This window comes from Hyla sarda, chromosome 9, assembly GCF_029499605.1.
Source record: "Hyla sarda isolate aHylSar1 chromosome 9, aHylSar1.hap1, whole genome shotgun sequence".
NCBI lineage: Eukaryota > Metazoa > Chordata > Amphibia > Anura > Hylidae > Hyla > Hyla sarda.
In genome coordinates, this window is record NC_079197.1 from 9,651,822 (window position 1) to 9,668,899 (window position 17,078).

General features: G+C 41.6%; 1 protein-coding gene across 2 annotated transcripts in view; it reads right to left on the reverse strand.

Moving 5' to 3' along the window:
• Positions 1 to 16,797, reverse strand: part of LOC130290806 (caM kinase-like vesicle-associated protein) — a 99,564-nt gene extending 82,767 nt beyond the window's left edge. Inside the window, exon 1 of one of the 2 annotated variants that reach the window (XM_056538895.1) lies at positions 16,714 to 16,797. In XM_056538895.1, coding sequence (XP_056394870.1) covers positions 16,714 to 16,720 — 7 coding nt within the window. In that variant the 5' untranslated portion in view covers positions 16,721 to 16,797. Of the gene's footprint in view, positions 1 to 13,793; positions 13,991 to 16,713 lie in introns of those variants that run through there. The other variant, XM_056538896.1, reaches the window with a different exon arrangement.
• Positions 16,798 to 17,078: the final 281 nt, after the last annotated feature.

The window sequence follows — 17,078 nt, forward strand, 5'->3', positions numbered from 1 at the left end:
AAGGCAGCCTGAATAGAATCATGAAACAAACAAAAAATTAAAGGGGTACTCCGTTGGAATTTTTTTTTTTTTTAAATCAACTGGTGCCAGAAAGTTAAACAGATTTGTAAATTACTCTTATTAATAAATCTTTACCCTTCCAGTACTTATTAGCAGCTTTATACTACAGAGGAAATTCTTTTCTTTTTTAATTTCTTTTTTTGTCTTGCCCACAGTGCTCTCTGCTGACACCTGATGCCCGGATCAGGAACTGTCCAGAGCAGGAGAAAATCCTCATAGCAAAAAATATGCTGCTCTGAACAGTTCCTGACACGGACAGAGGTGTCAGCAGAGAGCACTGTGGACAAGACAAAAAAAGAAATTCAAAAAGAACAGCTTCTGAGAGGATTAAGATTTTTTAATAGAAGTCATTTACACATCTGTTTAACTTTCTGGCACCAGTTCATTAAAAAAAAAAAAGTTTTCCACCGGAGTACCCTTTTAATAGAATATCAATAAATACATAATTTATTTATCTATCTATCTACCTATAAATATATATGAAATAGAGCAATGGGCTTCAACCTGCGGACCTCCAGATGTTGCAAAACTACAACTCCCAGCATGCCCGGACAGCCATCGGCTGTCCGGGCATGCTGGGAGTTGTAGTTTTGAAACATCTGGAGGTCCGCAGGTTGAAGACCACTGAAATAGAGTGTACTAGCGGAAAGCTGCCTGTAGGGAATCATTTAAAAAATATATAAAAATAATAAAATATCAATAAATACAATAATATATATATATATATATATATATATATATATATAAATATATATATAAATATATATATATATATATATATATATATATATATATATATAGTAGAGTATACGAGCAGAAAGCTGCCTGAATGAAATCATTTAAAAAATATATTAAAATAATAAAATATCAATAAATACAAATATATATATATATATATATATATATATATATATTAGAGTATACGAGCAGAAAGCTGCCTGAATGGAATCTTTTAAAAAATATATTAAAATAATAAAATATCAATAAATACAATAATATATATATATATATAGCAGAGTATACGAGCAGAAAGCTGCTTGAATGGAGTCATTAGGTGACTGTTGTGCCCATTGAAATGAATGGCACCTGCTGCTGTTCCCCACAGTATACGTTGGCATCCCGCTCTTGGGCGATACCTATGACAAACACGGTACACACCGAGAACAGAATGCAGACAGATACCTGTGACGGAAACCATAAACCATGATGTATTCCAAGCCTCAAAGGAAATGTATCACCTAGATCTATTTATTTTTAATTGCTTAGAACCATATACTGAAACATGTTCTTATTTTCTAATCTGTAACAATTTTAATTGTAATTTTCTATTTAGTTTTATACATTATTATGGCGACTGCCATCTTGCCTGAGCTGATTTTTACTGCATTTCGAGATATGCTTTACAGCAAGCCCCAATTATCTTTACTCTACAGGGAGGGGGAGGCTGATCTGTGAGCATCATCTATTGTCTTCTCCATCAAATGGTTTCACCTTTCGCTGTAATGCTGTGCAGATCACTTTCCAGCATCTTCCTCCTTATCATTAGAGGCAAAACAGTCTCAGCTTAGTTTTAGGCCTAGTGACCGAAATGAAAACTGCAACATTTAAAGGGGTATACCAGGAAAAAACTTTTATATATATATCAACTGGCTCCATAAATTTAAACAGATTTGTAAATAACTTCTATTAAAAAATCTTAAACCTTTCAATAATTATCAGCTGCTGAAGTTGAGTTGTTGTTTTCTGTCTGGCAACTGTGCTCTCTGCTGACATCTCTGCTTGTCTCGGGAACTGCACAGAGTAGAAGAGGTTTGCTATGGGGATTTGTTTCTAAACTGGGCGGTTCCCGAGACAGGTGTCATCAGAGAGCACTTAGACAGAAAAGAACAACTCAACTTCAGCAGCTCATAAGTACTGAAAGGATTAAGATTTTTTAATAGAAGTAATTTACAAATCTGTTTAACTTTCTGGAGCCAGTTGATATATAAAAACGTTTTTTTTCCTGGATAACCCCTTTAAATGGGTGCTGTCAGATTCAAAAAACTTTTTCTATGTTGTACATCTTGGCAAAACATTAACCTTTCTAATATACTTCATGAAAATCTCCTTTTCATAGAAATTATGGCTTATTAAAAAAAAAAAAAGACCACTAGCGGTCTCCATCCCATCCAGAATGATCCCCATGCCCTCCTATTTCTGTCTGGCTGCAGCATCATCTTTGTCCCAACTGAAGCACAGGAGTGAGGGCGGGACTAGGACTCTTCTGTGCTCACTCCTGTCCTATCAGACTGCAGCATGAACACAGAGAGGAGGGGGTTACAGAGCAGTCTGCAGTGACTGGATGAAGAGACCCAGCACAGCACAGCAGACTCATGGAGGAAGTGAGCGTATGGTGAGTGAGGGCGGGTTCAGTGTTTACCTTGGAAACGCCCCTTCCTGAGCAGTGGATGTCAGAATGAGTGAGAAACAGAACGGAGGGACTTGTGAGCCAAATACAGAAGCTGCGGGGGTTGTGACATCATAGCCATGCCCCTTCGTGGCGTCATGCCACGTCCCCTCAATGCAAGTCTATGGGAGGGGGCGTGGCAGTCGCCACGCCCCCTCCCATAGACTTGCATTGAGAGGACGTGGTGTGACATCATGAGGGGCGAGGCAGTGACATCACAACTGGTGCAGCCCGCACCCAGCGTTCGGAACAAAATGTTATGAACCCTAGGGCAGTGGAGTTCCCCTTTAAAGAGTACCTGTCACTAAAGCAAATTTTCTAAACTACCTCAATTATATTCACTAACTACTCCTGATACCTCCGGCCCTTAAAAAAATGTCCCGAGCTTTAAAAAGTTGTGTATCATACCTTTCCCCCTGCTCACATTGTGTGAGCTCCCGGCAGGAGAAAGTGGGCGTTCCCCAGCAGGTGTGATGTCACTGAATCCTGCAAGAGCTGTGCCCCGTCATGCACTTCCTGTGTTTGGTCTCCTGCCAGGCCGGGAGGAGACCAAACTAAGTGTTTGACTTGCGCAGGAAAGAGAACAGAGCCACCTAGTGGCCATTTTTTTCAATCACATTAAAAACATATAAGTGATGAGAATTTTAGCAGCAAGTAAATAGCAAAGTGTCTTCTAATTACAGAAGGAACAATATATTTTGAATATAGTTTAGTTTGGTGACAGGTTCTCTGTAATGACTGACGTATATAATTCTGATACATTATTGGTTCCCAGAATGGGGATGTCCTATAAAAGCAATGGGTGGGCGGAGCTTATCTCCTATGACTGTCATGGAGCGGCAGTAACATGGCGGAGCCCCTTCTCGGGGGACGCCTCCACTATGTGTGACAGGTGCTTCCTAAAATCTCTGCTTGACATTGCCGCAGGCTGGATGAATTCATTACACCATGAAAGTGGCATTTCTAAACATCCGTGAATTAATTCATGTCAGATAATTGCAAGAGGAGAAAAGGAGCGAATGAAAAAGGATAAGAGACCGAAAATAGGTGAAAAAGCTTCTATAACTACTGAAAAACTGTAGAAAAGTAAAGATTAAAGACATAGCAAGAGGAGATGAATGATAGAAAGATAGATAAAAGATAGATAGATAAATAGAAAGATAGGAGATAGATAGATAGGAGATAGATATATAGATAGACAGACAGACAGACAGACAGACAGACAGACAGATAGATAGATATGAGATAGATAGATAGATAGATAGATAGATAGATATGAGATAGATAGATAGATAGGAGATAGATATGAGATAGATAGATAGACAGATAGATAGGAGATAGATAGATAGATAGATAGATATGAGATAGATAGATATGAGATAGATAAATAGAAAGACAGGAGATAGACAGACAGACAGATAGATATGAGATAGATAGATACATAGATAGATAGATAGATATGAGATAGATAGATAGATATGAGATAGATAGATATGAGATAGATAGATGATAGATATGAGATAGATAGATGATAGATATGAGATAGATAGATATGAGATAGATAGATATGAGATAGATAGATAGATAGATAGATAGGAGATAGATAGACAGAAAGACAGATAGACAGATAGATATGAGATAGATAGATATGAGATAGATAGATATGAGATAGATAGATAGGAGATAGATAGATATGAGATAGATAGATATTAGATAGATAGATAGATAGATAGATAGATAGAAAGACAGACAGATATATAGATAGATAGATAGATAGGAGAAAGATAGATATGAGATAGATAGATAGATAGATAGATATGAGATAGATAGATAGATAGATAGATAGGAGATAGATAGACAGAAAGACAGATAGACAGATAGATATGAGATAGATAGATATGAGATAGATAGATATGAGATAGATAGATAGGAGATAGATAGATATGAGATAGATAGATATTAGATAGATAGATAGATAGATAGAAAGACAGACAGATATATAGATAGATAGGAGAAAGATAGATATGAGATAGATAGATAGATAGATATGAGATAGATAAATAGATACAGTGGGGATCAAAAGTTTGGGCACCCCAGGCAAAAATTTGTATTAATGTGCATAAAAAAGCCAAGGAAAGATGGAAAAATCTCCAAAAGGCGTCAAATTACAGATTAGACATTATTATAATATGTCACCAAAAGTTACATTTTATTTCCATCATTTACACTTTCAAAATAACAGAAAACAAAAAAATGGTGTCTGCAAAAGTTTGGGCACCCTGCAGAGTTATTATCTTGTACTGCCCCCTTTGCAAAGCTGAGACCTGCCAGTGTCATGGATTGTTACTCAATCATCATCTGGGAAGACCAAGTGATGTCAATCTCAAAGGATTTAAATGTCAAGACTCATCTGACCTTGCCCCAACAATCAGCACCATGGGTTCTTCTAAGCAGTTCTCTAGAAGTCTGAAACTGAAAATAGTTGATGCTCACAAAGCTGGAGAAAGCTATAAGAAGATAGCAAAACATTTTCAGATGTCAATATCCTCTGTTCGGAATCTAATTAAGAAATGGCAGTCATCAGGAACAGTGGAAGTTAAAGCAAGATCTGGAAGACCAAGAAAAATATCAGACAGAACAGCTCGCAGGATTTCTCGCAGGAGAAAAACAATGCAAAACCCACGTTTGACTGCACAATCCCTCCAGAAAGATCTGGCAGACAGTGGAGTTGTGAAACACTATTCCACTATAAAGAGATACTTGTACAAATATGGTCTTCATGGAAGAGTCATCAGAAGAAAACCTCTTCTACGTCCTCACCACAAAAATCAGCATTTGAACTTTGCTAATGAACATACAGACAAGCCTGATGCATTTAGGAAACAAGTTCTGGGGACCAATGAGGTTAAAATTTAATTTTTTTGGCCGCCATGGGCAAAGGTACGATTGGAAAAGAAGGGGAACAGAATTTAATGAAAAGAACCTCTGTCCAACTGTTAAGCATGCGGGTGGATCAATCATGCTTTGGGGTTGTATTGCAGCCAGTGGCAAAGGGAACATCTCACGAGTAGAAGGAAAAATGGATTCAATAAAATTTCAGCAAATTTTGGATGCTAACTTGATGCCATCTGTGAAAAAGCTGAAGTTAAAGGGAGGATGGCTTCTACAAATGGATAATGATCCTAAACACACCTCAAAATCCACGGGGAATTACATCAAGAGGCGTAAACTGAAGGTTCTGCCATGGCCTTCAAAATCTCCTGACCTCAACATAATTGAAAATCTATGGATAGACCTCAAAAGAGCAGTGCGTGACAGACAGCCCAGAAATCTCAAAGAACTGGAAGACTTGTATAAGGAAGAATGGGCAAAGATACCTCAAATAAGAAGTGAAAGACTCTTGGTTGGCTACAAAAAGCATTTACAAGCTGTGATACTTGCCAAAGGGGGAAGTACAAGATATTAAAGATATTAAAGATATTAAAGAACTGCCTGTAGAGCTCAGAGACAGGATTTGGGAAGACCCAGCCCTGTCTATATAAGGCCTCACAGCTGACAATGTATATCAGAGCAAAAAAAACAAGCCATGAGGAGGAAGGACTGCCTGTAGAGCTCAGAGACCGGATTTAGGAAGACACAGCCCTGTCTATATAAGGCCTCACAGCTGACAATGTATATCAGAGCAACAAAAAAAAACAAGCCATGAGGGGGAAGGACTGCCTGTAGAGCTCACATGCAGGATTTGGGAAGACACAGCCCTGTCTATATAAGGCCTCACAGCTGACAATGTATATCAGAGCAAAAAAACAAGTCATGAGGTGGAAGGACTGCCTGTAAAGCTCAGAGACCGGATTTAGGAAGACACAGCCCTGTTTATATAAGGCCTCACAGGTGACAATGTATATCAGAGAAAAAAAAAACCAAGCCATGAGGAGGAAGGACTGCCTGTAAAGCTTACATGCAGGATTTAGTAAGACACAGTCCTGTCTATATAAGGCCTCACAGCTGACAATGTATATCAGAGCAAACACCGAGCCATGAGGGGGAAAGAACTGCCTGTAGAGCTCAGAAACAGGATTTGTTTTTATAAGGCAGTGTTTCCCAACCAGTGAGCCTCCAGCTGTTGCAAAACTACAACTCCCAGCATTCACGGACAGTCAACGACTGTCCGTGCATGCTGGTAGTTGTAGTTTTGCAATAATTGAAGGCATCCTGGTTGGGAAAAACTGATCTAGACAATTTACATCAGAGCCATGAGGCCATAACATAAGAGATAGACGCAGTATAGATATGAGATAGATAAAATCCAATGATCTAATTATCTATAAATGTATCAGTAAGGAAGGTGTAAAGTGACATATTTTCCCCCATTATCACTGATTGTCTCCCGGTGTCACCGTACAGGTAGTCGGCGCGTCACTAATTAGCCGACAGCGGACACATAGAATCTGTGATGTCAACAAGCGAGACCAGACTGCTGCAAAAGGTGCATGTACACATTGGACATGTGACAGGAGGCGAGGGCGCAGCGATCCATAGGTTACTATACGACCATTTACAGCCTCCAGTGACTCCATCTCACTGCTATATCAAGGACTTGTATTTTCGGTATTTTTACGGCCTTTTTCACATCACCTCAGGAGCTCCGTCCGCTGATTCTGTTAAAATGATGAGTGCGGAAAAAGGGATGTCAAATGGAAACCCGACGGACCCCAAGACCTTAAGTCAGTGGGATCTATCGGGATCCATTGGTGTCCGTGGTGACGATCTGTGCTGTACTGGAGCTCCGGGACACTGGTGCGAACACAGACTTATAAGGTCATTTGTCTTTGTTCTTTTGATTTTGGAGGCCACTAGTTTTCCATAGAGTTTTGTCTCAAGATGCGACGGTTGTTCTGGGACCGTAATGTATAGATAGATAGATATGAGATAGATAGATAGATATGAGGTAGATAGATATGAGATAGATAGATATGAGATAGATAGATAGATATGAGATAGATAGATATGAGATATATAGATAGATATGAGATAGATAGATATGAGATATATAGATATGAGATAGATAGATATGAGATAGATAGATATGAGATATATAGATATGAGATAGATAGATAGATATGAGATAGATAGATAGATATGAGATAGATATGAGATAGATAGATATGAGATAGATAGATATGAGATAGATAGATATGAGATAGATAGATAGATATGAGATAGATAGATATGAGATAGATAGATATGAGATATATAGATATGAGATAGATAGATAGATATGAGATAGATAGATATGAGATAGATAGATCTGAGATAGATAGATATGAGATAGATAGATAGCAACAGGAGAATACAGCAGCACACTGCTACCACAAAGATATGGATAAAACATGAGTATATAGATACAACATGAGAAGCTATTCAGCTGTGGTGCAGTAATGAAATAGTGAGATACTTAGCTTGCAATTTGGCGGCCAAATAGCTTGGACCGTCCCACCACGATAAGGTGACCTCATTGGGACGGACCCTACACTGTGAATATGCCTCTGTGTGAATAGATCAGCAGGCATTGCAGGATCTGGAACATCCAAATCCCCTTATATACACCTGATAGAGGTGGGTGGGGTGCAAGAGCCAACATGGAGGTAGCCACTCCCCCATATGTGTAATACAACCAAAGAATAAGTTGGCCAGCACTATTGATCCAAACTATTATATGGACTTGGCTTAAAGGTGCAGGCTGCTGGGCTAAATATACAGCAACAGAAGAATACAGCAGCACACTGCTAGCACAAAGATATAGATATTATATCTGCTCTGTGGCCATGTTGGGAACCAGTGGTGCGAGTTATTGGAGGGCCTGAAAACAAAGAAAAAATACTGTGATGAAAATTATATATTTTTAATTCATAAATTTAATCTAAAATAAAGCAATAGGTGGAAATAAATTATTACTTAGAAAATTAAAGTTTAACTAATTTTTAATTGAAATAAATGAATAATTTATAACAAAAAAATGGTTAATTCCTCAGGAGACGGTCGGCTCCGCAGAGCACTTAGTCCAAGGACATGTTAGTAAGTGCGCTGGGCCAGCATGATGTATTATGTGTAACGCTTCCCGTAACGCGCCTCTCACCCTATAATCTGACCCATCGCTTTAATCAATCCTGGGAGCGGACGCATCACTTACTCCAATCAATCCCAAGGTGGTCAGGAAACCTTTTAGGTGGAATCGGTATTGATCAGATACATCCATATAGCCTGCGGTTTGTATTTCAGAGGGGGCACTGACCTACAGTGAGGGTCCACCTACAGGCTGATGTGGGGAGTGCAATGCATGGAATTCTATCAAAATACTTTTTAGAGAGTTTAGAAGTTGGACCTAGAATATATCAGAGCAAAAACCAAGCCATGAGGGCGAAAGAACTGCCTGTAGAGCTCAGACACAGGATTTGGGAAGACACAGTCCTGTCTATATAAGGTCTCACAGCTTACAGTGTATATCAGAGCATAAAATTAGCCATGAGGAGGAAACAACTGCCTGTAAAGCTCAGACACAGTCCTGTCTATATAAGGTCTCACAGCTTACAGTGTATATCAGAGCATAAAATTAGCCATGAGGTGGAAAGAACTGCCTGTAAAGCTCAGACACAGCCCTGTCTATATAAGGTCTCACAGCTGACAATGAATATCAGAGCAAAAGCCAAGACATGAGGCGGAAAGAACTGCCTGTAAATCTCAGGCATAGTCCTGTTTATATAAAGTCTCTCAGCTGACAATGAATATCAGTGCAAAAGCCAAGACATGAGGAGGGAAAGAACTGCCTGTAGAGCTCAGAGACAGGATTTGGAAGACACAGCCCTGTCTATATAAGGTCTCACAGCTGAGGGTCCACCTAAAGGCTGATGGGAGTAGTGCAATGGATGGAATTCTATCAAAATACATTTCAGAGTTTAGATGTCGCAACTAGAACATACATACAATGGGTTAATCTAATATATACATTATATCCCAGACTTCCGGATCATTTTTAGTCTGATTTGGATCACAGAGGCTGCAGAGCATTTTCTATCTTGTTTAGACGCAGAGCATTATCCATCTAGCTCAAATCTAGACCTGGCAGAGCATTGTCAGACTAGTGCAGCTCAGGTACTTGCAGAACTTCTATCTAGTATAGATACAGAGCTTTATATCTTTAGTATGGATCTAGAATTGTCAGAGCATTGTCAGTTTGGCGCAACTTGGGTACTTGCAGAGCATTTACTATCTTGTATAAATGCAGAGCATTATCCATCTAACTTGAATTTAGAATAGGCAGAGCACTGTCAGTCTAGCACAAGTTGGGTACTTGTAGAGCATTCTCTATCTTGTATAGATACAGAGCTGTATACTTTTAGTGTGGATCTAGAATTGACAGAGCATTGTAAGTCTAGCGCAGCTCAGGTACTTGCAGAGCATTTTCCATCTAGAATATAGGCAGAGCTTTATAAATTTAGTGAGGATATAGAATTGGCAGAGCGTCAGTCCAGTGCAGCTCAGGTGCTTGCAGAGCATTTTCCATCTTGTAAAGATGCAGAGCATTATATACTTAGTGTGGATCTAGAACTGGCAGAGCATTACCAGTGTAGTGCACCTCGGGTACTTGCAGAGCATTTTCTATCTAGTATAGTAATGTGGATCTAGAATTTACAAATCATTGTCAGTTTCGTGAAGCTCAGGTACCTGCAGAACATTTTCTATCTTGTATAGCTGCAAAGCATTATAATTGGCAGAGCATTGCCCCTTTAGTAGAGCCCAGGTACTGGCAGAGCATTTTTTTTAATCTAGTATAGATGCAGAGCTAAGTATATTTAGTATGGATCTAGAATTGGCAGAGCATTGTCAGTCTAGTGCAGCTCGGGTACTTGCAGAGCATTTTCTATCCAGTATAGATCCAGTGCATTATATATTTAGTTTAGATCTAGAATTGTCAGTCTAGTGCAGCTCAGGTACTTGCAGAGCATTTTCTATCTATTTAATGGCCTTACATAGGGGGCCACACGCTGCGCTGCACAAGCATGTGTATGGAGGGGATGAAAGGAACAGCTGCAGAGCATTATAGAAGCAGTGTCCCTAGAATCTAAAAAACAGTGTTTCCCAACCAGGGTGCCTCCAGTTGTTGCAAAACTACAACTCCCAGCATGCCCGGACAGCCGAAGGCTGTTCTATAGAGCATTTTTGGTGGACCAAGAAACGGAAGAAGACTAAAATATCTAGAACATTGCTATCTGTAAATCTAGACCTTTGCAGAACGCAGTTTGTTTTTTTCGATATCTAGCTTTGGACCCAGAATTTGCAGAACATTATATACTGTTTCACCAATAGAGAACCAAATATCCAAAATGAGGCCAAACTTGATAGGTTCTATGTCCAGAACTTGCAGAGCAGTATCCATTCTCTACCAAGTGCAGAACATTTAGCTACAGAACATCTGTCCAGAAATCTATCCAACCGAGATCTGCAGAGCATTTTCTGTCTTACCTCCCATGATATCAGTTTGATTAAAATCCCATTACAGCCCATTACTATTCTACTGCGTATACAAACATTTTGAGAATTATTTACGAAGTTTCAATACAGGCGTTGCAGAGCATCGGTTATCAATTAATGAGCAAAGATCTTGCAGAGCATTACCTGTAAAGTTTAAATAGATAACTTGCAGCAGAACATTTTTCAGTTTACATTTAGATCAATGTCTATTGGACTTTACAGATCATCATCTATATACATTAGATCACTGTTTCCAAACCAGTGTGCCTCCAGCTGTTGCAAAACTACAACTCCCAGCATGCCCGGACAGCCTTTGGCTGTCCGGGCATGCCGGGAGTTGAAGTTTTGCAACAGCTGGAGGCACACTGGTTGGGAAACACTGCATTAGATCCCTGACTTCCAAATCCTTGTCAGTCTGGTCTAGATGACAGAACTTGCAGAGCATTTTCTATCTTGTTCAGATGCAGAGCCTTGGATCTAGAACTGACAGAGCACCGTCGGTCTAGTGCAGCACAATTACTAACAGAGCATTTTCTATCTAGTATAGATTCAGAACATTAGATGCAGCTCACATACTTGCAGAGCATTTTCTATCTAAGAATGCTCGAAGAGCCTTGTCTACCTGGTGTGGATACAGAACTTGCAGAGCATTATCAGTCTAGTGCAGCTCAGATACTTGCAGAGCATTTTCTATCTAGTATAGATCCAGAAGATTATGTATTTAGTATGGATCTAGAATTGGCAGAGCATTGTAGCACAGCCCAGGTACTTGCAGAGCATTATATATATTTAGTGTGGATCTAGAATTGGCAGAGCATTGTCAGACTAGTAAAGCTCAAGAACTAGCAGAGCATTTTCTATCTAGTATAGATGCAGAGCATTATATATTTAATGTGAATCAGAAATTGTCAGAAAATTGTCAGTCAAGTGGATTTCAAGTCTGTACAGAACATTTTCTCTCTAGTGTAGATGCAGAGCATTATATATTTATTATGGCTCGAGGATTGGCAGAGGATTGTCAGTGTAGTGCAGCCCAGGTACTTGCAGAGCATGTTCTATTTAGTACAGATGCAGAACATTATATTTAGTCTGGATCTAGAATTGGCAGAGCATTATCAGTCTAGTGCAGCTCAGATACTTGCAGAGCATTTTCTATCTAGGAATGCTCGAAGAGCCTTGTCTACCTGGTGTGGATACAGAACTTGCAGAGCATTATCAGTCTAGTGCAGCTCAGATACTGGCAGAGCATTTTTCTATCTAGTATAGATGCAGAGCATTATCAGTCTAGTGCAGCTCAGATACTTGCAGAGCATTTTTTCTATCTAGTATAGGTGCAGAGCATTATCAGTCTAGTGCAGCTCAGATACCTGCAGGGCATTTTTCTATCTAGTATAGGTGCAGAGCATTATATATTTAGTTCGAATCTAGAATTGGCAGAGCATTATCAGTCAATTGCAGCTCAGATACTTGCAGAGCATTTTCTATCTAGGAATGCTCGAAGAGCCTTGTCTACCTGGTGTGGATACAGAACTTGCAGAGCATTATCAGTCTAGTGCAGCTCAGATACTTGCAGAGCATTTTTCTATCTAGTATAGATACAGAGCATTATCAGTCTAGTGCAGCTCATACTTGCAGAGCATTTTTCTATCTAGTATAGATGCAGAGCATTATCAGTCTAGTGCAGCTCAGACACCTGCAGAGCATTTTTTCTATCTAGTATAGGTGCAGAGCATTATCAGTCTAGTGCAGCTCAGATACCTGCAGGGCATTTTTCTATCTAGTATAGGTGCAGAGCATTATATATTTAGTTCGAATCTAGAATTGGCAGAGCATTATCAGTCAATTGCAGCTCAGATACTTGCAGAGCATTTTCTATCTAGGAATGCTCGAAGAGCCTTGTCTACCTGGTGTGGATACAGAACTTGCAGAGCATTATCAGTCTAGTGCAGCTCAGATACTTGCAGAGCATTTTTCTATCTAGTATAGATACAGAGCATTATCAGTCTAGTGCAGCTCAGATACTTGCAGAGCATTTTTCTATCTAGTATAGGTACAGAGCATTATCAGTCTAGTGCAGCTCAGATACTTGCAGAGCATTTTTCTATGTATTATAGATACAGAGCATTATCAGTCTAGTGCAGCTCAGATACCTGCAGAGCATTTTTCTATCTAGTATAGGTACAGAGCATTATCAGTCTAGTGCAGCTCAGATACTTGCAGAGCATTTTTCTATGTATTATAGATACAGAGCATTATCAGTCTAGTGCAGCTCAGATACTTGCAGAGCATTTTTCTCTCTAGTATAGGTGCAGAGCATTATCAGTCTAGTGCAGCTCCGATACTTGCAGAGCATTTTTCTATCTAGAATAGGTGCAGAGCATTATCAGTCTAGTGCAGCTCAGATACTTGCAGAGCATTTTTCTATCTAGAATAGGTGCAGAGCATTATATATTTAGTTCGAATCTAGAATTGGCAGAGCATTATCAGTCAAATGCAGCTCAGATACTTGCAGAGCATTTTCTATCTAATAATCTTGTCTACCCGGTGTGGATACAGAACTTGCAGAGCATTGCCCACTGCCTGTCCAGCAGACACAGCCCTCCTGACCCCTGACCCTGCAGAGCATTATCTAGTCACATCTGCAATATGTTCTGCTTGTGTAACATGCAGCGCAGGACCCAACCCCACTTGTTACAGAGGAGAAAGTCCCAGTATGTGCAGAACATGAAGCCCCCCCCATCCCCTCCAGGTGACCTACCTGTGCCCTGGCAGGTGAAGATGCCAGCCTGGTGGGTGCTGAGGGTGAAGAGGAGGGAGGGCGCAGGCTGGATGTGAGAGCTGAACAGGTGAGGAGGAGCCCAGGTGTCAGAGCAGCAGAGAGGAGCACAGAGTCATGGCAGCAGCACAGAGACCGGAGACAGAGGAGGAGAGTGAGAGGATGCGGCGTGTACTCGGCTCTAACCCACGGGAGGCTGCCCCCTACAGAGCCTGCACTACCCGCATCTCCCCACACAGCGGCAGCAGAGAGCAGCCGGCGGGGATCGTGCAGGTGCTGCGGGAGGAAGGGCGGGAGGAGAGGGGTTAACTGATAAGACATGCCAAGGGGTTAGAGCAGGGTTTCCCAACCAGAGTGCCTCCAGCTGTTGCAAAACTACAACTTCCAGCATGCCCGGACAGCCTACGGCTGTCCGGGCATGCTGGGAGTTGTAGTTTTGCAACAGCTGGAGGCACTCTGGTTGGGAAACAGTGGGTTGGAGGATGCATTGCCAGCTGCCAGGCCGATAGGAAAAGAACAAGGAAGGGTTTAATTTATAACCACCTATATAGTGCTAGCAGGGAAAGGGTTAAGGTATCCCTTACGCCATTCTACGTTTTATAATATTCTGGAAGGGAAAATGGTTAATGCAGCGCTTCCCAACCAGGGGGCCTCCAGCTGTTGCCTAACTACATCTCCTAGCATGCCAGGAAAGCCCTGGTTGGCAAACACTGGGTTAAGGGATGGCTGTATATGATTAAGGCAGGGAAAGGGTTAAACGATGGAGGTTGTATTACTTGTGGCAATGAAAGGGTTAAGGGGTGTTTCATATTCTAGGCGGCAGGGAAAGGGTTAAGGGATGTTTAATATTCTAGGCAGGGAAAGGGTTAAGGGATGTTTAATATTCTGGGCAGGGAAAGGGTTAGGGGATGTTTAATATTCTAGGCAGGTAAAGGGTTAAGGGAAGTTTAATATTCTAGGCAGGCAAAGGGTTAAGGGAAGTTTAATATTCTAGGCAGGGAAAGGGTTAAGGGAAGTTTAATATTCTAGGCAGGGGAAGGGTTAAGGGAAGTTTCATATCCTAGCAGGGAAAGGGTTAAGGGAAGTTTAATATCCTAGCAGGGAAAGGGTTAAGGGAAATTATTCTTGATTCTGGTTTGTCTCATATGATTCCAGCAGACAAAGGGTAAAGGAATTTAATAGGATTCTAGTAGAAGGGTTAAGGGATGTTTTACGTGATTCTAGATAGGAAAGGGTTAACATGTTTATATGATTCTAGCAGGGAAAGGGTTAAGGGATGTTTAATATTCTGGTAGAGAAACGGTAAAGGGATTATATATGATTCTATCGGGGAGAGTTGGGTTATACTTTATATGATTCCGGCAGGGTAAGTGTTAAGTGATGTGATATTACATTTAGCAGGGGAAGGGTTAAGGGATGTTTTATAATATTCTGGAAGGGGAAGGGTTAACATGCTTCATATCATTCTGGCAGGGGTAGGGTTAAAGGATGCTGATAGGATTCTAGCAGAAGGGTCCAGTGATGTTGTAAATGGTTATGGCAGGGAAAGGGTTAAGGGATTTTATATGATTCTATAAGGGGGAGAGTTAAGTGATGTCAGATAGGATTCTAGCAGGGAAAGGGTTAAGTCATGCTGTATATAATTCTAGCAGGGAAAGGGTTACCATATGGTTTATATAATTCCAGCAGGGGAAGGGTTAAAGGAGGTTTCATAGGATTCTGGCCAGGGAAGAGTTAAAGCAGGTTTCACATTTTAGCAGGGAAGGAGTTAAATATCTTCTCTATGATCCCCAACCTGCGGCTCTGCACCTGCTGGGAGTTGTAGTTTTACCACAGGTCGAGGAATCACTTGTTCAGGAGACAACAACATGGCCCATTTGTGTGAGCGCCACCCCTGTCCTCAGGCCGGATGTGGTATTGCAGCTCAGATTCTATTGCTTCGGTAAAGTAAAGCTGCTATACCAGACACAACCTATAGAGAGGGGCGGCGCTGTTTCTTCGAAGAACTAACCTCTATATTAAGGCAGAGACGGGTCGGTGCACTTATTACTGGCACGGCAAGAGTTACGCCCTGCAGACCGCAGCCTCGCACCCCCACACCCCCCTTCGGGTCTGGTACACACAGGGTTACATTCTGCAGCTGCAGTGTTTGGGTGGCACGGGAGGGGTTAAGCGATGTAGAGATGCGGAATGGTTAGACACGTTACCATGGCAACGCCCCAACCATCTCCCCAAGTCCGGCACCTGTCACCGCGCGCGTCCTTGAGAATTTGACAAAGACATTGATGAGAGCGGAGTCCATAGAAGAGCTCCCCCCCTCTCTCCCCCTGGGGTCAGAGGTCATGGTCAGGTGTATGAGGCTCCACGCTGGGAGTCGTTTAGCTGCAGCAGAGTGCCCCCCCCCCTCCCCTCCCGGATTACAGGAGCTCTTAGCCTGTTTAACCCACAGATTTAAACTCAAATCCTCGCCCGGATCAGTAACCCCTTCCCTGCCAGCCTGCCGCGTCAACTATGGCGGACGTGACCGGTAAATGCAGCGCCACATCTGGATTTGGATTTCCGATCAAGACTAGACAGGAAAACATAGAAACAGCTGGAACTACTACTCCCAGCATCCCTACGCCAATCATGTGACACACTAATGAAAAAGACAGCTGGGAGTTGTAGTCTCCATAGGACAAGTCAAGTCTCAAGCTACTAATGCTGGGGGTTGTAGTTCCACAAGTGATTAAAGAGTCAAACAAAGTGGTCTCCAAACTGTGAACCTCCAGTTGTTTCAAAACTACAACTCCCAGCATGCCCGGACAGCCGTTGGCTGTCCGGGCATGCTGGGAGTTGTAGTTTTGCCCCAATGTAGTACAATGCACTTAAAGGAACGGTCCACTTTTTTGCAAGCACTTACGGCTCATCCAGAAAGTGAGCCGCCCGTGAGCAGCAATGGCGGCCGATCCCGTCACGTCTTTAATCCCTCCGCAGATTATCGCGGCCGTTCATCGCACCGTTACCTTCCATAAGCTCCGCAGGCGTCACAGAGTGAGAGGGATTACACGGTGGTGTCTAAAGCTGTGGGCGAGCGACATGTGGGCGGTCCATCCTCCGCAGCGCGGCCCATCCGTCACCACCCGGCAGGTAATGAGGTGAAGTCCGGTCATCACTCTATTACTAAGTCAGACGCCACCGGGCGCAGCCCGACCGCCATCAATCCCGACGGGTTTTATGGCTTCACAAGTAAAGTACTGCCTTTCAGTACACAAAGAAAGCTGAGTG